General features: G+C 41.7%; 2 protein-coding genes and 1 long non-coding RNA gene across 4 annotated transcripts; 2 read left to right on the top strand and 1 right to left on the bottom strand.

The window, feature by feature from the left end:
* Positions 1 to 703: 703 nt before the first annotated feature.
* Positions 704 to 19,897, bottom strand: LOC121709243. Its single transcript, XR_006031878.1, has 3 exons — positions 19,887 to 19,897; positions 14,337 to 14,343; positions 704 to 1,174 (listed from the first exon to the last, which is right to left on the bottom strand). It is a non-coding gene; the product is annotated as an uncharacterized LOC121709243 (long non-coding RNA).
* LOC121709230 (odorant receptor 131-2-like) lies at positions 6,003 to 10,540 on the top strand. Of its 2 annotated transcripts, XM_042092453.1 has the most exons (2): positions 6,003 to 6,197; positions 8,865 to 10,540. In XM_042092453.1, exon 2 carries the CDS (start codon positions 8,868 to 8,870, stop codon positions 9,780 to 9,782), a length of 915 nt encoding a protein of 304 aa, XP_041948387.1. In that variant the 5' UTR covers positions 6,003 to 6,197; positions 8,865 to 8,867; the 3' UTR covers positions 9,783 to 10,540. The 2 variants fall into 2 exon arrangements, with proteins under 2 accessions (XP_041948387.1, XP_041948386.1); XM_042092452.1 differs by lacking the exon at positions 6,003 to 6,197 and having other exon boundaries at positions 8,817 to 10,540.
* Positions 19,898 to 22,758: 2,861 nt separating the features above from the next.
* LOC121709233 (odorant receptor 131-2-like) lies at positions 22,759 to 23,724 on the top strand. Its single transcript, XM_042092456.1, has one exon. It carries the CDS (start codon positions 22,759 to 22,761, stop codon positions 23,722 to 23,724), a length of 966 nt encoding a protein of 321 aa, XP_041948390.1.
* The last annotated feature ends 726 nt before the right edge of the window (positions 23,725 to 24,450 follow it).

The raw sequence follows: 24,450 nt of genomic DNA, 5'->3' as shown, positions 1-24,450 counted from the left end.
ACAATCACATGGTAAAGACCTCAGTAAAAAGGCCATTTGACCCTCCTGCCTTTAGCCTGTGCCCAATCTCGATTGATAAAGCTACATGAAAGTTCTCAATATTGCAGGTATGATACAACAGATACAGTATTGCACTTCTCACAATGACACACATTAGGTAGACTGTGCCAACCTATGTGTATGTGTCTCATCTCTTTTTTGAAAATAAAAGAGTGAATGCCATTAGGGTTGCAAAATTCCGGGAATTTTCAAAGTTGGAAACTTTCCATGGGAATTAACGGGAATATACGGAAATTAACGGGAGTAAACGGGAATTAATCGGAATAAACTGGGAATTTTTAATATGGCAAGTTAGTCTATAACAGGGAACTTAAATGTAGTGGACAAAACCCCATCTTGCAGTCTAATATTAGTTAAAACAACCTGATTTAATGCAATTTCAGTCAAATTTCTACCCTGCATATATGTCAATCCCATGCACACAGCAATCTGCATAGGCTACTAGACATAAAGTAAACCTATGATGCGTTCATGTGCATGGGGAAAATAAATTTCCAGTGAAAATGTCACCTCATGTGTGAATAACTGGTGTGAAACTGGGGGAAGTTTGCAAACAGAGTTGCCCAGTTATGGGCTTGTCGTCACTTTTGTCCTCATTCAAATGGGTCTACGTCATTTTGCATAAACTGTAATGGGACGATTAATCTGTCTGATTAAGCTTGACAATATCATTTAATCTAGGTTTGGTTTGGTTGGGGTGGTATGTTGTCATTATATTTTTATTTATTTTACCATTTTCTGGGATTCTGACTGAACAAACTGATTGTCAGTAAATGTTCCAATCAATTGGATTTTGTTGTTGAGTGGCGTGGTGTATCTTGGGCAGTTCAGTGGTTTCAGTGTTGCTAGCTTAGCACGCTAGTAAACCATAGGCAGAGAATGGGATTCCTGCTAGCATGTTAGTCATCTTTGTATGTTAAGCTAAGCAAAAATACGAATTTTGCTATTGCTTATTACGAAACAAAATGTTAATGTCTGTATGTGAAACAGTAGGAATTACCAAACATTCCCGTAAATTCCCATTAATTCCCATAATTTCCTTTAATTCCATGAAAGTTTCCAATTTGGAATATTTTTAAAATTCCCCAACTTAACTTCCTATGGAAAGTTTCTGCTATATTCAGAATTTTCATGAAACTGTATGGATGGAGAAGGTGTGGAACTTTTTCAATGTAAGTGTGACTGTCAATCAGTACCCACCCCACATTTGCAACTTCTCATTGTTGCAGAACTTTGCTGGAAGTTTGCCTCTAGTGGCTAACACTGGCAAACTTCTGGAGATATTTTCTAGTGAACTCATTTGTTTCCTACAAATCACCCACAAGTTTGCTGCAAATCTTCGGCAAACATTACATTTTTGTAAGGGAAAGCAAGCAGAGATGACCGAATCCGCACTAAATACTGGTCTCTGGTGATCAGATAGTTTTGTGACAGCACTACTCTACAGCTGGTCCACACCTTTATTTTGGATTGTTTACATTGTGAGTCTGGGATTCCACTGGACCCTGATGTTACCATTGTTACTGAGAGACTACTGGAAGTAATGAACTGGACTGTTGTGAATGTTAGTAGCCTTCTTTTTTGGCAGCTACAAGCCATACTCAATTATAAGTAACTTTGCATCAACATGTGTCTGGTGTTGACAGTTTAAAGATTGCTAGGTGGTGCACACTTCCAAATAGGTAACCACCCAAACCCTAACCTTCACATGTTTCTCAAACGGTTACCGTGTATTAGTTACAATGGTGGGATCAAGATGTCTGAGGTAATTGTGCACTGTTGTCAGGCGCGTAGCAAGCGTGGGGGATGTGGGTGTTATAACGTGCGCACTTTTGCTGGAACACTATTCTATCCCCCACACTTTTTGTCAGATTAAAATGAAAGTAAAATATGGAAATAAAGCTCCCGTAAAGAGTTGGAACCGTATCTACCATAACGCACACAGAGAGACACATAGGTCTTGATTTGATGTTGATTTGATTGAACGGTCATCCAGCCAATCAAGTTAGCCAGTGAAGAACCAGAGCCGCTCTGATCAAATTCAAAGTGTGCGTCTTTCAAGACTGTGCTGCTGCTTGGGTCTGCATTATAACGTCTGCAGTGAGCAGATTTCAGGTAGAATTGAAATGATAATTGTTACCGCATTATGCTAATTTAGTAAACCAAAATTCACTGTCTGACTGACAGTTTTTGTCACAATGTAGAAATGCAGGGAGTCAAAGTGAAAGCGGGGGTGCGTGTCATCAACTAGGTTATAGGCATAGCCCAGTCAGCGCACATACGTCTCCAAGACCTTGGAAAAGATCTGAACAGCTTAATTACATTGCGTTCCATTTAGAACGTCTTATTTAATCTGATTTTACAAATGTCGGCGGCATTTCACTGTCAATGTGTCGTAGTGCTACATCTACTGGAGATCTTAATGTAAATACAATCACGTTCCATTTAGAACATCTTATTTTGATCTTACAAACAGCGGCGTTAAGACACATTTGAGTTCTACATCTGAGAACTAAGATTTCCATCATGTAGAACTCAAATAGAACGCTTATGAGCGCTCATGCAATGTGTGCGTCCCTGCAGCAAGTGAAACTGGAGGTAACGTGGGCTAGAAGCAACAATAGTTTAAACAACAACGTGGCTTCCTGTAACTTTCAATGGAAAAAGCATAGAAACTGCTAACCATAATCTTTAAATTGACATTAATTAAGCTGGCTATATGCAACACAATTTATTTATATTCCCTTTGCATATGTTTGGGTAGACTTCAAACGTTTTTGAATTTGGGCTTACAGTTCTGTCACTATTCTGTGTCCTTTACATTTATGTAATAGGTATTAGTGATACCTCGAAATTAGGCTGCTGTCTGTTAGGCAATTTATTGTAGCTTGCTAACCCATATGTACAAAACATAATTTCTGAAATGATTTCTTGATTTATAACATGAGATATGTCTCCATGTAGGGTAGTGTCAAATAGTGAAGTGATAGCAGGTAGATCATGTAGGCCTACATGTCACATGAGCCACACATATGAGAGGCGCTGCTTCTTCTGTCCCTCCCAAACTGCATTAAAATGGTGTGTTTAGCAATCAGAATTTCACATTTTTTTCGGGGGAGAAACTCCCGGACACCAATATAGTCCGCACCCCTCTCAGAAAATACTTACAATGTCCCTGTAGGGAGTTATTTATAATTTGGCCAGATTGTTTCATTTTCCTATCCCACAACCCCCACACTTTTAAAAAGCTTGATACGCCTCTGACTGTTGTGTTGTTTCAGAAGGGAATGTATTGACTTGTCTGTTGATGATGGTCAGAAAGAGCATGATTTTTTTGTGACATTTAGCAATCACATGTTCTGATTATGGGGTAAAAAGAATTTCACTCAGCCCTATTCATTGTTTTGACCCCCACCCTCCCCAAATCTCCCCCATATATATATAATCCATAAATAATATATAATAAATGAAATATAATAGCCCTGCCTGCTGGTTTCACAGATATTACTACTGTAGTCCGGCAGCCCAGAGCCTTTCCATCAAATGGTAGCCTATAGCGATGTGGTCAAGATACACACCTTTATACCGTGGTCTGCCTTACCTGTTACCGGATAATTTGTCTGGCAGGGGCCATTCAGCACTCTGTTTGATCTGTCTGTTCATATCAGATTGGTTTGAGGTGGTACTTTTGAATGTTTGATCAAACACATTTTTTCAGCCCTTTTGGAGGCCTCCAGGGGCCAAATGCAGCAGTGGGGCTCCGGCTGTCTGCATATGAGAGGTCATCCCCTGGATGCCCCTGTGCTCAAATGTTGGTAGTCTTTTCGTTTGATCAAAAGGCTCTGGATTGCCGGACTACTGATTACAGGCATGGATGTGAGTGTGTCGTATAGGGTGTGTGTCAGTGTGTTGTATAGTGTGTGTGATTGTGTCGTATAGGGTGTAGATGTGAGTGTGTCGTTTAGGGTGTGTGTGAGTGCAAGTGAAACTGTCAGTCTGTTGTCACAGTGTCAGAGGAGTGTAAACTCTGAGGATGGTGCAGTTTGTTAGCCTGACGAGCCAGACCCACATTAAAATGTAGGGTCTGGGCACTCACCGTTCGCAGTGCTCAGTCCGAGGGGCGGGATAATCAGTTGTCTTTCAAATTCCCTCTGCACGCAATAGGACAGCGGCAGCGCTATGAGTCCAATGCTTTTCCCACCAGCGGAGCTAGTTGGCTAGTTCAAACGTTTGCCAACTTAATAAAAGCTTAACTCGTGTCACACTGTTCGCCAGCAGCAACATCCATCTTATTTGTTTTCAAGTAGTAGGGAATTCAAGCCAAACCGTTGCAACTCTGCCATCAATCATTATGTTAAGCCCACCTAACGACTCTATACACGATTTCATTGGCCTGATTAAGTTTCGATTTCTGGAGCTCACAAGCCAACGGAGAGTTGCTAGACTAGCCCAGCCCCATTACATTTGCTGCCGCTAGGGGCGCGTCTAGATTTCTAGGCTAGCAGTTTGTCAGAACAGTGTCAACTCTGAGGATGGTGCCGTTTGTCCGTTTCTGTATTAATGCTCCTCTGGAGGGGACTTCCTGTATCCCTCTCCATCACTTCCTGTATCCCTCTCCATCACTGCTGTGTTTCTGTATTAATGCTCCTCTGGAGGGGACTTCCTGTGTCCCTTTCCATCACTGATGTGTTTCTGTATTAATGCTCCTCTGGAGGGGACTTCCTGTATCCCTCTCCATCACTGCGGTGTGTCCTCACCAGTGCCATGCAGTCATCATTAACGTGTCAAAGCGTGGTACGACAACAAGGACGTGATCGCTCAAAGCTTAAGGACCCCTTTGAACGTTCAGCTGAGTAGGATTTAGCAACGTCACAATGGGTAAACCGATCGTCCCGGGTAAACGCGTCGTCCACTGACAGACACTCTCCACAAGGCCTCTGCTGATTTTAGTGTTTACATTCATACACTGTAATTTGGGTACATAGTTCCTTTGTCATGAAAGAGAACCCCATATTTTTTACCCAAATCTCCACACCTCCTTCCTCTAGGCTAGCTATGGAGGCCTCAGTAATGTGTTTTAATGAGCATTCAGTAGTGTGTAAACATCGCCGATGGACCTGGAAAACACAGTAACAGCAGCAGTGACAGACTAGGCTCATCTATGATTCATGACCCTCAGCATCAGGAGAGCATGGCGGCTGGAAAAACAAGAGTGACTTTTAAAGGGGCGATTAGCACTTTGTTTGTGTGGGACGCGTCCTCTGTGCCTCAGCCAGTCACCAGTGGCTTGTTTTCCAGAGATAGAGACTCGAGTCGCCGGGCCTGGGAGATGGTGGTGTGTGTGTGTGTGTGTGTGTGGTGGTGGTGGTGCGGGGGGGGGGGGGGGGGGGGGCGGGAGAGCTGGAATGACTCCAGAGTTGATAATGATACCTCTGATACCAGAATGCACCAATGGCCAATTTCCTAGAATGCACCAGTGGCCAAATGGTGACATAATCTAATCCATCACCTCGCAAACACAGCTGATTACACTGTTCCTCAATGTGTAGGCCTACCTCAGTATTCAATGTTAGGGTCTGAATGGTTGTCTATTTGATACCCCAAAACAGAATAGAAGCACAGTCTGGGGTATTTCCACTGAAACTAAAATCTGCCACAAAAAGGGGAAAAGACTTACATAACTTACATAAAATGGATAAAAACAATCTGTGGAACAAGCGACAGTATCCTATCCCATACATGTTTCCATTACCCAGGTCCAAGTCAGGAGTCTGAGGTAATTTCTTGACACAGTATTTGATTTCAGGGTTGAAGTGGTTATATGCTCTGTGGTTTTCTATTTGATTCACCAATAGAGATGCATATCAGTGCTATTTTCAACTGAGACAAAAAAATCATGAAGCAGATACAGTTGACTTATGAAAGGAAAAGAGAAACACACACAGTTGGGGCTACTTACACCATATTCTTATACTATTTTCTGTACTTTCATTTCATCCAATCATCAGTCTTTGGGAACCTTTTCCAGATTGAGATTTCTGAGGCACTGACTAGTGCCTTTTTGCCCTTGGCCTTTGTGGGTCAGCTCCTTGGCCCTGGAACTCAGGCAAGATGGACGCCCAGCTCTCGGATTGTCAGTAAGTAGGTTATATTAATATGTTGAAAAGAAAGGTTACTGTAGGTCAATGTCAGACATGCAGTCAGAATTGTACATATAGTAGGCGTAGCATTCAGGAAAATCCCCGATATGAAATGGCTAGCAACAGAGAAGTCAATGTCAGAAAACAGCCAGATAGGCATGCCAGATGTACCTTTTATTTAAACTTTGGAAACATTTAACATTTCCTGTGTCACAAATAACAATCACAAAACTGAAAAAAAAAACAACAACAACATAATAGTCAGACTAGGAAGACATTGTGGTGTATATGTAGAAATACAATCAATGAAGTAATGCCAAAACACAAATATATGTAATGTGAACTAACAAAGCGTGGGCAAAACAAAGCTGATGAGATGAGTTTGTACGAAAATCTGGGCAGGAGCAGAGATGATTGAATCCTCACTCAATACTGGCCTCTGGTGGGCAGATATCTTTATGACAGCATAACTCTACAGCTGGTCCACGCCTTCATTTTTTAATGTTTACATTGTGAGGCCAAACAAAACTTGAATTTCCCCATGGGGATCAATAAAGTACCTATCTATCTATCTAACAAAATCCTTTTCAGGTCACTTCAGTATGAACATTAACAGACTTTGAGAAAGTGAACTATTTTCATTAATCAAAATATGTTAAAAAGGCATCGGATGGGAGCCCTCTGTAACCTAAAACCTGTGGCATAGGGCTATAATAAGTAACATAAGGCTATATAGTAAGTAAGAGTGAGACAGGCCTAAAGTAAGAGTGAGACAGGCCTGAGGTAAGTAAGAGTGAGACAGGCCTAAAGTAAGAGTGAGACAGGCCTGAGGTAAGTAAGAGTGAGACAGGCCTGAGGTAAGTAAGAGTGAGACAGGCCTAAAGTAAGAGTGAGACAGGCCTGAGGTAAGAGTGAGACGGGCCTAAAGTAAGTAAGAGTGAGACAGGCCTGAGGTAAGAGTGAGACGGGCATAAAGTAAGTAAGAGTGAGACAGGCCTGAGGTAAGAGTGAGACGGGCATAAAGTAAGTAAGACAGGCCCAATTGGGAGAAGGAGAAATGGAAAGAGGGAGAGGAAAAGATGAGGAGAGTTGTGGCCACATGACCCTCTGGTTAAACAGTGAACTCTGGAAGGACAAACATATCAACAGATTTAAAGGAACCATATGTAAGATTGTGGCCAAAACTGGTACTGCAATCACTTTCAAATTACTGTAGAGCGGTGTATCCCCTCCCCCTCCCCCCTGACTCGAGGTTGCCAACCCGGATGCCAAAACACTACTGACTTTGTGATTAGTAGATAGGGTGGCGCATCAGGCCAAAACACAACATGACATGACAAAACACAACATCAACATCAGTTGAGGGCTGCAACTTCACTTTTTAAATGGCAATATCCTGGCCGGACTAACTGTTGTCAGTAATATTAGTATCTGAAATGAACATGATTTCTTAATGTCTAGTGACATATCAGGGCCATTTTATGATTAATTGAAATACATGTCTTACATATGGTTCCTTTAAGTAAACTTAGACTCCAATATACCGACCACACATGCTTAATGCTGATCATGTGTGTACTGTGGAACAGTTGCACAATATGTGAAGCAGAACGAGAAACAGACCAGGCAGACATAAGCAGGAAAAGAGAGAGAGAGAGATGCAGGAAAGGAGAGATAGAGAGATACAGGAAAATAAAAAGGTAAGGGAAAGACTGAGTGCAGAGAAACCATCACAAGACACACCCTACCCACCCTCAAAGGATTGCTATGGTGACATCCATCCCATAAAACCCAGGCAGTGGGGTCTCAATCTCACAGATGACCTGGCAGGTCAGTGTCTTCTTCCAGATGGGAGTAATGATTGATCTCTGAACAGACACTTAGGATTCTCATTGGCACATAGCTGTAACACACGTCGCTGAACTCTGAACTGGAAATCATACCGAGACACAGATTGGTGTCAACACACTCTACTTCTGTCTCAGTTTGTTTTTGTTTAATTTAAACAACTGTCATTTTGTCAGTTGTGTGTGTTGAAGTAACAGAACTGATATAGTTGTACTCCGTATGCTCTAAATAACCTCATTATAGTGGAGCATCTTTGAATACCAGCGTCACATTTTAATGCATTGTGTCTAATTGTGAACGTTAGCTTGTTGATATTTATATTACATGCTTATGCTTACTGAATAACTGTGGTCCTCCTAATGTTGTACTTTGAGGAAGTAATACAGCTTCACAGGTTTCAGTACATTTAATATGTTATGTTTGTTTATATCACATTTGTAGTTTGATAATTTGATGTGTAACCTAGTTTCTGTGCAATATTTCTTTTAAAATAGTTTTATACATTTGGAACCATTTTTGTATTTATATTTGTCTTGATATTTGCCGTCTTATTTGTCCTGATATTTGTCTAGGTATTTGTCTTGATATTTGTCTTGGTATTCGTCCTGATATATGTCTTGGTTTTTGTCCTGACCTTGTCTGTTGTATTAGTTTTTACAGTATATCCATATTGTGTGGTGATATCACCAGGGATATCCATATTGTGTGTTGATATCCATATTGTGTGGTGATATCCATATTGTGTGGTGATATCCATATTGTGTGGTGATGGCGGACGCAAACTCGTCCTCCCAGCAGGCTCTCTTTGTTCACCAGCAGATGTTCCAGGTCCAGCTGAACGAGGGCCCACTGACCAAGCTGGTGGTGTCCATCGTCATGTCGACGCTCTTCGTCTGGGTCAACTGCCTGCTGCTGTTCACGCTGAGCCGCAAGCCGGTGTTCCGCGAGACGCCGCGCTACGTCCTCTTCTCCCACATGCTCTGCAACGACTCCGTCCAGCTGGTGTCCACCTCGCTGCTCTACATCCTGTCCATGTCCTACGTGCAGGTGCACAAGGCCGCCTGCTCGGTGGCGCTCTTTGTGTCCAGCTCGACCTTCTTCAACGCGCCGCTCAACCTGGCGCTCATGTCGCTCGAGCGCTACGTGGCCATCTGCTTCCCGCTGCGCCACGCGACCATCGCCACGCCCGCCACCACCGCCGTCGCCATCCTGCTCATATGGTTCCTCGGGGGCGTGAACGTGGTGATCGACATCCTGTACGCGGTAGCCAGAGACGGCCGTTTCTTCAGCGAGCGCATGTTCTGCACGCGCGAGCGCATCTTCATGGCCCCGTGGCAGGCGGACGTGTTTCAGGGCTTCAACGGCTTCTATTTTGTGATTGTGACGGTGATCATCGTCTTCACCTACATCAGTGTGATGCTTGTGGCTCGTTCTGCCTCCAGTGATAAAGAGTCGGCTAAGAAAGCGCACAGGACGCTCCTGCTGCACCTCATCCAGCTGGGCCTGTGCCTGAACTCATTTCTGTATGGAACTATAGAGAGAGCCCTGGCTATGACCAGCAGCAGTCGTCTGTTCATGGACCTGCGCTACCTGAATTATCTCTTTGTTCTCATTCTGCCTCGTTGCCTGAGCCCCCTGATCTACGGCCTGAGAGACGATGCTGTTCGGCCCTTATTCCTCTACTACGTCAGGTGTGGAACCCAAAAGGTCAAGCCCTCTGTAACTGCACACTGAGATGAGAATGTTACTGAGCAACTGTTATGGAAATCATGCGTGTCATATTGCTGCCTCTGTTTTGAATTCTGGCTATTTGAGTATATAGGGAACATTGGAGTACTCGCATATTAAAAATACAATTCTAGTAAATATCAAAATGTTGGCTGATAAGATAAGCGATATACTTTATTCATCCCGAAGGAAATTTGACTGTCACAACAGCACCGTCCTGTGCATGTAAACAAACACACATAAAAGTAAAAGAAGTAAAAAAAAGGTAAATCACATCCTTCAGCCACACCACTGCAGCAAAGAGGGGGAAAAGTTATATAGCTTGATGGCCACTGATGTGTCTCTCAGAGGAATATTTGGAGATTAGTTTACCACTGAAGTTATTCTTTAGTTCAACAATCCTATCATTTAGACGTGTGATTTATCGTTTAGATTAGAAGTGTCTCTCTGCATGATGGCCTACAGGGCTTTCTTTGTTCCTCTGCACATGAACTTAACACTCTTACTCAAGTAGTTACCCACATGACAACCTCCCTCTTCTCTGAGTGTGGTGTAGTTTAACATGCCCAAACAACAAGAAGTGCACTGAAGCACATCATTACACAGTGTACACAGAACACAGCATTCCAACAACAACAACAACAACAACACGTTACATTTATATAGCGCTTTTCTCAACACTCAAAGCGCTTCACAGTGTACACAGAACACAGCATTACACATCTATACACTCAAACTGTTTCACTCTGCTTGATGTTACACTATCAGAGCTGATTCCTCTGGTGCGTATTTGGTATCTTGTTTGAAAATAAAGTATAATTCTAAAACCCTTGATGGCCTAAATGTGTTCTGGCTTTAAGCAGATGGGGTCATTCCAGACTTCCCAAAGCCCCAGGAGCAGAACAGGCAAGTCTGCTGTCAGCTTTGGACATGCCACAGCCACTCTGTACCGGGCCTGTGAGGATATCTTGATTTATTACAACTTACAACATACAACTTTATTTTATTTTAACATTTAAATAGGTAAATTAAGCATAAAGGAGAAATAAATCACAATTCTTCCTTCGTCACACAATAATGTAAGTTATACAAAAAAAAAATCAAATGAAAAAAAAATGTATTCCATGGTTTGATGTCAAATTGCAAACTTTGTGTTATGATGTGGCTGAATTATGACTTTATTGTAGTTTGGTGATACATGGGCAGCTTTACTTAATTTAATTCCATCTGTTGAGTACAGTCTGAGTGAGGTCAAATGCAGACAAGCTGCTTTGGGAGGATGTAAGTTATATCCCATAATAATAACAAGGCCTACAGCACCATCCCTAAACACCTGCTTCTTCCAAAATACACACACACTTAATAATTAGTGTTTATGTGCCTCTATGCAGAAAACTTGGGAAATGTCACTGGTGTTCTAATGTTCCTTAAGTCCAGGATCAGGTTTCAGAGGCTTGGCGTCAGCCATTTAGCATCAGTGATATTGGTGCCAGGAGCTTTAGAGCTTTCCACAGTGTAGGGTCAGTGCAACAAGTGTAACCACAACCATAACCATAACAAATGGTACTATGTTTTTACTTTAAATTGGCTGGTTACCAAGTCATTTTGGAAAGTGATTATCAATCCAGTGTCCCCTAGCACCAAGTGTCTGTCAAAGGTCATAGGTCACCTCGCAGCGGCATGTCCCATAGACCTTTGAATTTCATCTACAAAAAGCACCCAAAGCTGCCATCTTTGCTCATATAAGGAGATCCGGGTGTTAATTAAAGCTAACTACCTATGGTAAGTTGCATTGCAAGTTAGCTCTGAGGTAGCAAAAATCAAAGTGTGTCGTATTGACCTACCGGAGATCACAGTATCCACTCGAAGGCAGAGGACAAAAGTGTGTAGAGGAAAACGTTTGGAAAAATCTCAAGACACCGGATCTCCTTGTATGGACAAAAATGGTAGCTTTTTTGTAGGCAAACTTCAGAGGTCTATTGAACAGCTGTGGAGAAAGCTGCTGGTGGCCGCTGGGGCCCTAAAGTCTGTCATCTTATTCTAACTGCATACAAGCATCCGACTATGGCGTAGCATTGAGTGCTCTCTGTCCACACTCAATCCATCATACATGCAGTTCTATTGCATCATACTTCTCCTTCAAAATAGCAGGACAGCATGAGTGACAGAAAAAGAAACAAATGGCGCGTTCCACAAAAGTTCTGCTCAGAACATTGCGCTGCATTGACATGAGTCACGTCCACTTTTTTTCAATTGAAAACAATGTATTCAAGACGATTTTGTTGCTAACACTCGCCTGCATCACGTGCAGTTAGGACATGGAGTGCCTGTAGGGTGGTGGAGGGATCTCTCAAAGGTTTGTAAGGAGCACATGCCCTCAGAAGATGAAACCTGCACAGGCCCTCAGCAGTCCCAGCCACGACCTCACTCCTCCAGGAGGGGGCACCAGACACACACACACACACACACACACACAGGCAAATAGCAGGGTATGATTTCACACGCACAGAAACACACGCTCACTTGCGCATACACACACAGACATATACATACACACGTAACAACTGTCTATTTTGTTTTATTGGCACATGATACATTTTGACACACTTTTCCTAGGTGGTTCATCAGAACCATATCAAAATTAGAATACATGATGTCAAGATGTTGTTGATGATAATTAGAGAAGGGATTGTTGATGTTGAAATGTGTCGAAATGGTGACACAATAAATTTAAATATTTCGCTGAATAAACACAAAATGTGTCAAAATGGTTCCCACTGGCATCAAATCATGAAATTTGGCAACCATATCATCCCTCATATCTCCCCTAGTCTGGGACAGAGATTTGGCCCCAAGTGTCCCAGGGACTCCATAGCGCCCCCTTATGTAATTGAGTCTTGTGGTCAGCAAATAGTTTCACCCACACACACAAGAGTTGGTAGGGATATGGACCTCCCTAAGATGAATATAAGGGGAGGGGGGTCATGCCCCCCCCACCCCAGTGGGTAGGCTGACGGAGTTTTTGTCAGCTGTTGCACACCATATCAGGAAATGTATGTCATAAATTGGTTACTTGGAAGCACATCATTGTACCCCACATATTTGTGTATAGCGCCACCTAGTGAATATCATTGGTGTAAAACATCACATCCAACAGGAAGTGAGTAAGTGTTTCCGGTGTATAAAACGTGCAAAAACAAATAGCACACAAATCAGATACGTGCATTTGACGCATGCACCACATGTGAGGGCATTGTTGCATTCCGAAATACCATGTGTTGCGGACCGCAGGTGCTCGGGCCCGCTACTGCCGTTTGCGACTATATTTTATTATGTCTTCACAAATGCTATTAGAAATGTATGCCTGAAGACACAAAATGTTATTCTGTTGTAGAATTACAGATTTTATGATGTATAATTTAAAATTATGTTGTCTTTATCATTACACCACTTTACCAGCCTTTTTTGTCATAGTCCCAACTTTTTTGAGACGTATAATTCCAAATGTGCTTATATTTTCCATGACATAGCTACATTTCTCTCCTTCAACAGCTGATATGATGTCTTAGAACTATTCTCAATATAGGGTTGACATGATTTGTAAATCATAGCATTCTCAAAGTAATATATATATATTTCACTTTATTTGTCCTCAGCCAAAAATGACTTGGCAGTTATCATATCAAAGACTGATTATATAGGGTTTTATTATTGAGTCTGCAATTTGCTATAGTTGTAGGATTTCATGCTAATAATTGGATGTTAATATGAATAAGTGTGACATTTCTTCATAAATGACACCAGAATTTAAGTGTTATTCTGTTTGTAGGTGATACATAATTGTTACACATTGGCAAAAATTGTGACATTGAATTGAAATTGAGTCGCTTTGGTTAAAAATGTGTCAGCCTAATGTAATGTAATGTTATGTAATATAAATTGATCATTGTGAATGAAACAAACGATATTTAAAGGTGCTCTAAGTGATGTGATATTTAAAGGTGCTCTAAGTGAGTTATGCGGTTTCTAAAGTAAAACATCACATACAGCAAACATCACTTCACCATCCGCTAGCTGCCTGTGCCCTGAATACACTGTAAAAAAACACGGTCTCTGTGGACAGCCCAGGCTCCAAAAACGACAACAAAAACTTTGGTCCAGCCTGGACCATAAAAACATAACAAACTGTTCCAGCCAATCGCCAACAAGATGCATGTTTAGGAGAGTATCAATTACACGGGACGGAAATGGGGGGAGTAGCGAGCTAGCTCTCTGTTTTGCTTGAATGTCAACAGAAGTGAGGTTACCCAACATCACTTAGAGCACCTTTCCAGGGAAAATACTATTAAAGACATTAGGTTTCTGTTGCACTCACCAATGCTCCAAAACACCTCATGATCTAGAATTAGTTCATACACAAGCACTGCTAAATGACTGATTAGGGCTTTATTGTCTGTTACTGAGTGGGTATACATATGTTTGTGGGGTTGAATGTTAGGTTTGAAAAAAATAAAATAAAACACAATAAACATGGAACTGTTACACCAGATTCTTAACTACAACATTTCTTAAAGTATGGTAATCCCTCAGGTTTATCATGGGTTTGGCTCCTATATGAGGGACAGTTCTTATAACATTGTCATATGCGTAGTTGGCCAGATTAGAGTCCTGGTATGAAGAGTGTGCTCTCTCGGCTTGTTTTTATGTTTCGTTTCCCTCAGACGCAACATTCCCTTGGACTTGGGAAACACCTGGTGGAGGCTTGTCTGTTTGGGATAAAAAGGCCGCTTTTCCGTAGTCTAGGAGGAGATGACTTTGAGCAGTGGTGTTTTTTTAGAACTGTTCCGTTTACATCTCCTAATTTATTATAATATTAAGCCTAAGACGCATCTTTCATGAAGTTCACCTCAACAAACAAGCTGAGATGGGGACAGGGCCTAAGTGCCCCACATCCTCATACACCTCTCCTGAGCTGCATTCAGAATGTCGCTGTGACAGAGTCTAACACATGGGAAGCCCGACCCATAGTCATGACTGATGCCATACTTTGCTTACTGAAGTGATCATTCTGAAGTGAACTTTTCACCCAATTATTTTTTACGGCCTTTTTCTCTCTCAGTTTCGAGACATTCGTTGCTTAACTTCTGCCACGAGTTGGAGCAAACTTTGGAAGTTAATTACCAAGGTTGTAGTGGGGTCGTATGTATGTGTAATTTTTCTCAGTCATTTCAAATTGGTGTTAAAGTTTTATTTTCACTTCTAAGTTGAAGTGAAGGGTCTATAGAACAATTTGAGTCCGAGTGTCAAACACACAGATAACAAAATAGCCTCTAGGGGGCGCTGCAAAATATTTAAACTGCTACAATTTTTGACTAGTTTAACCAAATATAACATATGAGGTATGTATGGATTCAGGATTAAAATGAGAAACTGGTGAGCTAAGCATTTGGTTACCAGATTAAAAACACACTTTATAATAAACACACTTTTAGCCCATGGACAGCAAAATTGTGTTTTTTTTTTAGATAAAGGGTGGAAATGCCCTCAAAGTTGCAATGAAACATCATTTTTAAAGTTATTGTAAATAAAGCCTGGATAATCACTCAACTCGATTTAAGATCGTTGTTCAGAATATCCCTGAAGCACAAAGATACCTAGGATACCCATACACAAATATGGCTGCATAAAGCCGATGTGATATTAAGCACCCAACTTCGAGTTTATGAATTTGGATCATGAGTACCAACTTTTTTCAATCAAGCCATAATTTTATTCACAAAAGAAATCACAAAAGAACTTTATATCTGGAAGAAAGTAAATCAATAATAATAATAATAATAAAATAATAATATATGAGGAACAAAGAGGCTAACACAGAAGACCATAGGGCTAACATTTATTCCAATACTCCACTCTACAATAACTATGACAGATAACAGATACGATAACAGTCAAGCTTGAAAATTTGACAGGCATCAAAGACTCAACACTCGCTTGGTTTAGATCATACCTTCCTAACCGTCAACAAATTTACAGGTCCATAATAAACCATCTACTCAGATTATGGTAAAATATGGAGTGCCTCAAGGCTCAGTACTGGGGCCCCTGTTGTTTAGCAGATGATGCATAACTATACCTCTCCATAAAACCTGATGAATTAACTCCGTTAGCCAAACTTGACACATGTATAAGAGATATAAAGACATGGATGACAAATAATTTCCTGCTCAGATAAAACAGAAGTCATGGTTTTAGGTTCTAAAAAGATGAGGGATATCCTATCCACATCACAGGCTACATATAGTGATCTTCCACTGACCTCATCCACAAGTGTTAAAAACCTAGGAGTTATAATTGACCAGGACCTAGCACTAAATAATCACAAACAGATCACCAAAACTTAATTTTACCATTTAAGGAACATTTCAAAGATAAGGAAGTCCTTATCCTTACCATATGCCGAGAAATTAATCCATGCTTTTGTCACCTCAAGGATAGACTATTGCAATGCTATTGCAATGCTATTACGCTGGCTGTAATGTTACCTGTCTAAAGAGCTTACAGCTTATACAAAATGCAGCTGCTCACACACATACAAAATATGAACATATTTCCCCTATCCTAGCATCTTTACACTGGCTACCTGTTAAAAGTCATTGACTTCAAAATATTACTTATATCTCTTGGTTGGTTACCTGCATTGAAAGAGGATACCTCATGAAGACGCTCTTTTGTCTGCTTCTGACAGAAGAAGCACTTATCTATGATTTGCAGCAGCTGCTGCTGAACAAGTGTACAAAGTCCCTCTAGATGGACTTGATGCAGTTGCAGGTGTTGCTGCAGGTTCAGAAGATGGTCTACCACGTCTTTTCTGAGTCCTGCCTGGTTCACATGATTTCTAGTAGCAAATCTTAGCATGCTGCAGATGCTCACTGTTACAGGTGGATTTGTTGCAGTTCCTGTGCCAAACTGCTTTGTTCTGTTGTAAAATAAATGCACTGTAACAATGTAATCATTGGCTGATCCGTGATCACCATCTCCATACTCTCTCATGGATAAATACAAGAAATTTGGCATATGTCTCTAGTGATGGGTCATTCACCAGTCCACACATATCTGCCACTGGATACATAGCCCAAAATCTGTTTCTTTTAGAATATGTGTGCCATTACCTGACTAACAGAAATACACACCTCAGAATAAAACCTAACTAGACTGTGCCACCATTAACTATGAAAATGTGCTTGCTCAAATGTAAAAGGCTAGAAGGTCACTAATATCACCAACCATGAAGAACAGAGCACTAATTGCTTCAGGTTATTTGATATTCTAAATTCTATCACTGCCAGCTATCAACAGCCAACTGTCACTGGTAGTGTCTCTCTTTCTCTTTCACTCTCTTACACATACAGTACACACACACACACACACTCACACTCACCTGTCTGTTTGTCTATCTTACCCTTTCTTTTCTTCACACTTACAGCCTTACAGACTTCAGCTGGTACTAGCTATGTAAAAGTCTATTAAACTTGATTTAACAGAGATCTCTGCACTTTGTACTCTGAATGGGCGTAGACAAGAACTGACAGAGCAGGCTAGGCCTATACTCAAGCACACTAATAGGCATGAATTGATAGTATTGATATTGAAGTATTATTTTTTTAAGCGGACAATTTCGAGAATTTTAGGCACAATTTCTTGTTAAAGAGATCAATCATCAGCCTAAAAATGTTTTATAATGTTGTATTGTTTATGTGGTCCACTTTTGCCTGAAGAAGACCCAGTAGGGTCGAAACATTGCCTGTTGTGCATTAAATAATCATAAGCAGTGTTGCGGACATTATAATTTTTCCACTTTTGCACACTACCTTGTAGAATATCTTTGCTTTTTGGCACCAAACCCTATGCTATAATACCAGCAATGTGAGGTTTATGGACAAATCAAAGTTCCTTGGATTTACACCCTTAAAAAAAGCACAATTTTGCTGTCCATGGGCTAGAAGTGTGTTTATTTTAAAGTGTGTTTTAAATCTGGTAACCAAATGCTTAGCACACCAGTTTATCCTTTTAATTCTGAATCCATACATACCTCATATGTTAAAATTGGATAATCTAATGAAAAGTTGTAGCAGTTTATATATTTTACGGCACCCCCAGAGGCCATTTTTTATCTGTGTGTTTGACACTCGGACTCAAATTGTTCTATAGACCCTAAACTTCAACTTGTAAGTGAAAACCAAACTTTAACACCAATTTGAAATGACTGAGCCTTAAAAAAAAAACACTATTGTAGCCATCTTGCCAGTTCTTAGCAAGTCTACTGATGGCCTGATTAGCTAATGTGAGTTAACTGTTCGCTTTGGTCTTTTTACGGTCTCGGTAGAGCGAACTTGGTCTGTATTTTATCTTAAACTTCTTTTAATTTTCTCAGCATGTTGAGACAGATGTACCTGGAATGTAGGCACAGTGAGAAAGGAGAATGACACTGACGATGCATTGTTTGCCTGAGCAGAGAACATGCAGAGGCAGGATTGACTGGAAGTCCCTCCTGTGAGTTTTGTGCTGTAACGATGCCGAGGATAACTAAACGAGTTTTGTGCGGTAACGATGCCGAGGATAACTAAACGAGTTTTGTGCGGTAACGATGCCGAGGATAACTAAACGAGTTTTGTGCGGTAACGATGCCGAGGATAACTAAACGTGAGGCAGAAGTGGAGCTACTCACAGGGTTCAGCATACTCGTAGGGTTTAGCATACTCGTAGGGTTTAGCATACTCGTAGGGTTTTCTCCATACTCGCAGGGTTCAGCATACTCGCAGGGTTTTCTGCATACTCACAGGGTTCAGCATACTCGCAGGGTTTTCTGCATACTCACAGGGTTCAGCATACTCGCAGGGTTTAGCATACTTGCAGGGTTCAGCATACTTGCAGGGTTCAGCATACTCGCAGGGTTTTCTGCATACTCGCAGGGTTTTCTGCATACTCACAGGGTTCAGCATACTCGCAGGGTTTAGCATACTTGCAGGGTTCAGCATACTTGCAGGGTTCAGCATACTCGCAGGGTTTTCTGCATACTCGCAGGGTTCAGCATACTTGCAGGGTTCAGCATACTTGCAGGGTTCTGCATACTCGCAGGGTTCAGCATACTTGCAGGGTTCAGCATACTTGCAGGGTTCGGCATACTTGCAGGGTTCTGCATACTTGCAGGGTTCTGCATACTCGCAGGGTTCAGTGTACTCCATCATACTCCATCAACACTGCGCCACTGCTTCAGAGGTACCAGGCCAAGCTGCTCACTCAGATGCTCACCATCTGCCCTTGACGACAATATTGTCTGTAGTCCCACACGAGGAAATTCCCCTTTTGCAAAGGGAGACAAACTCTCTCTTACAAAATGGTGCTATTCAGGTAGTCCCCTGTGGGACAGAGAATGCAGGTCAAGAGAGGGTGAAGACCATCAGGTCTTGTGTTGTTCAGGTTAGGTTAGAGGATGACTTCTCTTGTTTGCCAGAGGTTTTTGGGCATGATGGTGTCGTGGGTTTTTATGTGGTTTCATGAAAAGATATTCTGTAGTTTTACCAAAAGATGTTCTGTACATTGGGAACACTGTCTGAGGGTGATGTGGTAAACAGCAGGGATAAGTTTAGCCAAAGGTATGCAGTAAAGACAATTACAGACCTATACAGGGCATAGAGGCCTAGGGAGAATGGTCATCCTCAGCGGCTGTTCAGCAGAATCAGAGGTCATTAGAAGGAAAATACCTAGGCACATACTGTATGTACTTCCTAATGTGGTTAAAGACGACACAGGAGATATTTTCTATTCTGAGTTCACACAAACAAGTGACGACATGAGAAGGTATAAGAACTATGTACAGAAAGTCAGAAGCAGCTGGCTTCATGAACCTATGCTCTGTATTGGATTAAAGCTACACCATCTGCAGTATCCTGTTGCTTTGTCACAATTCTTACCTTTCCATACCTTACTATGCACAGAGAATCACAGGCTCAGTTCCTGCCTCAGTCATTGCAAGCGCCTCTGATTTATTAATCACCACTATAGATAGATAGATAGATAAAAACGTTATTGTCCACTGAATGTACATACACTGGAAATTTATCTTTGGCACTCTGGCGACATAAAAACACACAGCAACAGACAATATAAGTTAAATTGTAGTTACATAAATAGTTAAAATATATAAATGAATAAATACTAGTGCAATTCTGTGGATACTGTTTTTAGAATTGATTTAGATTAAGTGTTAGTATAATTTGTATTTTTGTAATTGTATTTTAGTATATTTTTATATATTGTATTAAGTGTTAGTATAATTTATATTTAGCATATTCTTTATCTTCTACTGTCCTTACTGCTTAGTTGTGTTTTTATATTATATACTTTAATTACTCTTTCTGCTGTTAAAGAATGTGTTTGTGTTGTATGTATGCTGCTGCTGAGACCTTGAATTTCCCCTGGGGATCAATAAAGTATCTATCTATCTATCTATCTATCTATCTATCTATCTATCTAATTCTTCTGAGTTTGAATCAGTTAATTATAATTTGACACCACAATGGCATCTGTGGCAGTCATTACCACAGGGGCTGTTGCTCATGCAGCCATTTCAAATACAGTATTTGTCTCTAGAAAAGGTCCCCCCAATTTTTTAGCGCAGGGGACACTATGGGCTCCACTGCGGGATGGGGAGTTGTCTGCAATGGGACACACTGTGAACGGACGCTAGTAGCCAGGACAAGCTACTTCAATCTTTCAAAAATCTTTCCCAAATCTTGTTAGAGTTGTTTGGTGTAAGGAGGCCATAAGCTGTATCTATGAGCAGCCTCCACACATAAAGGCTTTTCTTTGGCAGGTGGGAGGGTGGAGTGCAAGTGCTATTGCATCGGGACCTGTTTGGCCTGTAGGTGAACTGGAGTGAGTCTAAAGGTGTCGGGCTGGGCTGGAAGGATGTAATATGAGCTTTGCTTATCCACTCAAAGCACTTAATAACGAGGTGAGTGCAAGCGGGTGACAGCCATTTAGGTTTCTCTGGGACTGGGATGGCTGTGCTCTTATTGAAGCTTGTGAGTATTACGGCTCCTACACACAGTTGCGTTCCGTCTACACATGCCAGTGGGTGTTCCCGACAGTAGCTATGCAAATGACTTGAAGTATAACCGTAATTTGATTGGTTGGTGCCGTCCGTCGATTGACTTGATTGGCCGGTGAATGGGATGCGTCTCCAGCACTGCAACGCACGCAACTGTGTGTAGGAGCCGTTACTGACAGAAGCGAGGAAAGGTGAAAACTGTCAGTGGAGACCTCTGCCGCTTCAAAGGCACATCAATCATGGCACCTGGTAGTTGATCCACTGCATCATAACTAATATCTTAAAGGAGAATTCCGGTGTGATTCCAAAAATAATTCTGTGGAAATGCATGGATTCCAGTTTCTTCCAGTAGCAGCAACTGGAATCCATGCATTTCCACGGAATTATTTTTTGGAATCTGATCCCTTATTACAGTGTTTTTCAACCTTTTTTGTGCCATGGCACACTTTTGACACTTAAAATGTCCCACGGCACACTAACATCCTGTGTGAAGAAAAAATAAACATACCATAGCCTAAAATTTCAAATAATACACAGATATGGCCTTATTATGGCTTCTATGCAAGACCTGCTCAATAAAACAAGCGCCCTCTGTTCCATTTGTAGGTGACTATATCTAATTTAATTGTTGTTATAAACTGGATATGTGATGATTCTGTGAATACTGGACATGGGGCCCCCCGTACAATGCCTGCATACCACAAATAGTGCAATCATACAATCAATGAGGGCATTTGGTTATAAATTCTTTGATGCAACAGTTGCTTTTCTGGACCAGTGAGTGACATTTGGGTAATTTTCTGCGGCACACCTGATGATCTCTCACAGCACACTAGTGTGCCCCGGCACAGTGGTTGAAAAACACTGCCTTATTATACCTGTTCATTCATACTCGTCGCTCGACTTATCGTGACTAAATTCAAGATGGCTGCAAACGCTAAACTCCATGAAGATACTGTCTGTATAAATCGTTTTGTAAGTAAACTACCAGTGCTTTTTCAAAGTTCTCAATGTCTCGTTTTAAATGTCAAGGCCCTCGGAAGTCTACCAATGAAGTATGGAGCTACTTTGAGCCTTGTAAATGGTGTAAAACAGTGATTTATTTGCATGGCTAGGCTGATGCCCGAGGCACCCCCTTTGAAAACCTGTTGGTACCATCGGCTAACTAGCGCCAGATTTTGGAGTGCAGGGGACAAGCCAAGATGAGCTATGAGACATACGTTCACACTCGGTATCATGTTTCAACACACTTTAGGTCAATATCACACCGGAATTCTCCTTAAAAATGGGGATATTTTTTTAGAAGCACAACGTGCATCCCTGATTGGGGGCGGGGGGAAGTATGTGTAGGGCAGGGCCTAGGCCCAGGTTTTTAACACTGACACTAATCAGATTCACCACAGATGCTCATGATTAGGACCGGGTGAACACCGCCACCCGAAGACTGGATGTGTCCTTTATTCAGACGATGACTGGTGCCCTCTGGCCAGCCCATGGTATCTTTGGGAGCAGCCCATGAGATACACACATCTTTACATAGAGGAAAACTTTAACAGACTAAGAGGAAAAAGTCAGAATGATTTACATTATGCATGACTCATTGATCTATGAGGTTTTGGTGTTTTATGTTCATGTCTGAAGGTACTGTTACACATAATTTAGAAAAAGCTACTGATATATAATCATTAAGTGTGTGTAAACATACAATAGGCTGTTGTAACTTCTTGTTAAAGTGCATTTGGTGCATTTCAATGCATTTCCAGGACTCTTGAGATTTCCTTTAATTGTTCAACCTCTGTCAAATGTTGATGTTTATTTAAGATATATTTTATTTAATTAGTCTGTATAGATTGTAAATCATATACAGCAATGGCTTTGACCAATCAGTCCAGTGAAGGCTCTGCCCTGGTGCATCAGCAGATGTTTAAGGTGGAACTGAATGAGGGGCCGCTGTCTAAACTTGTTGTGGCCATTCTCATGTCCCTGCTTTTCATCTGCATCAACAGTATCATGTTTCACACTCTCATGAGTAAGCCTGTGTTTAGAGAGCTGCCTCGCTATATCCTGTTTGCCCACATGCTCTGCAATGACACGGTTCTGATGCTGCTTGTCTCCGTGCTCTACGTCTTATCTTTAAATTTGCAGAAGATTCCTAAGGCTGTTTGTTCACTGATCGTTCTCATGTCGGCGACCATGGTTCGCATTTCTGCTGTAAACCTGGGTGTGATGTCGCTTGAACGCTATGTGGCTATTTGTTTTCCTTTACGCCACAGTGAGATGGCAACACAGAAAATGACAGTTGTTTCAATTGCTGTAATGTGGATATTATGTTGCATAAGTCCTGCGATAGGTATTTTATATGCACTGGTACAGAGTCCCGCATCTTTTAAAGACTCAATGTTCTGCACTCAGCAGGTGTTTTTTATGGCACCATGGCAAGTTACTCTCTTTCAAGGGCTCAATGGGTTTTTCTTTGTGGCTGTGACAGCCATTATCTTCTTCACATATATCAGTGTTATAGTGGCAGCTCGATCTGCCTCAGCAGAAAAAGACTCGACTAAGAAAGCTCAGAGAACAGTCCTACTGCACCTTGGTCAGTTAGTACTTTGTCTAAACAGTTTGTTGTATGGAACTATAGAGAGAGCCTTGGCTATGACCAGCAGCAGTCGTCTGTTCATGGACCTGCGCTACCTGAATTATCTCTTTGTTCTCATTCTGCCTCGGTGCCTGAGCCCCCTGATCTATGGCCTGAGAGACGATGCTGTACGACCCTTATTCCTCTACTATGTCAGGTGTGGAACCCAAAAGGTCAAGCCCTCTGTAACCGCACACTAGGAGACTGTTTCAATAAAATAGAGTATATCCTTCTATTAGCAGATGGACTTATGATATAGTAGTATAGTATAGTATATATACTCTTTTCATCCCGTGAGGGAAATTTGGTCTCTGCATTTATCCCAATTTGTGAACTAGTGAAACACACTCAGCACACAGTGAACACACAGTGAGGTGAAGCACACACTAATCCCGACGCAGTGAGCTGCCTGCTACAGCAGCGCTCGGGGAGCAGTGAGGGGTTAGGTTCCTTGCAAGGGCACTTCAGCCGTTCCTACTGGTCGGGCTTCGAACCGGCAACCCTCCGCTTACAAGTCCGAAGTGCTAACCAGTAGGCCACGGCTGCCCCAATGATATAATAGAAACAGACACAGGAGAGGTGTTAAACTCCTCTGTATATATGGGATATCCCATAGGGGCCAATCAACAACCAAGTCTATCTAACATTATACAACATGGCGCAGGATACAACGACATTGGCTGGCGGCAGTCACAAACGTGCCGCGTGTTGTACCTAGTCTCCGTAACGGCCCTCCTTCACTGTACCACATGCGCTGCCAGTAGCCTGGATGCCCAACCAAATAACCAACGCATCACTGAGAGCCTTTCACTGGGGCTACCAAGCAGGCACCTTCCATCATCTGTGTTTAGTTGAATTAAGGCCTGCAACACCTCCAGAAGGCTCAACAGTAGTGTCTGGCATCCCAATATGATCCCATAAAACAG

Source organism: Alosa sapidissima, chromosome 5 (assembly GCF_018492685.1).
Source record: "Alosa sapidissima isolate fAloSap1 chromosome 5, fAloSap1.pri, whole genome shotgun sequence".
In the NCBI taxonomy this organism is placed as follows: domain Eukaryota; kingdom Metazoa; phylum Chordata; class Actinopteri; order Clupeiformes; family Clupeidae; genus Alosa; species Alosa sapidissima.
The sequence above is the reverse complement of the archived record's forward strand: the minus strand, read 5'-3'. Positions and strand labels throughout refer to the sequence as shown.

Bases quoted from the DNA above. Each gene is read 5' to 3' on its own strand.
- LOC121709230 (XM_042092452.1), top strand. From the start codon at position 8,817: ATGGCGGACGCAAACTCGTCCTCCCAGCAGGCTCTCTTTGTTCACCAG.
- LOC121709233 (XM_042092456.1), top strand. From the start codon at position 22,759: ATGGCTTTGACCAATCAGTCCAGTGAAGGCTCTGCCCTGGTGCATCAG.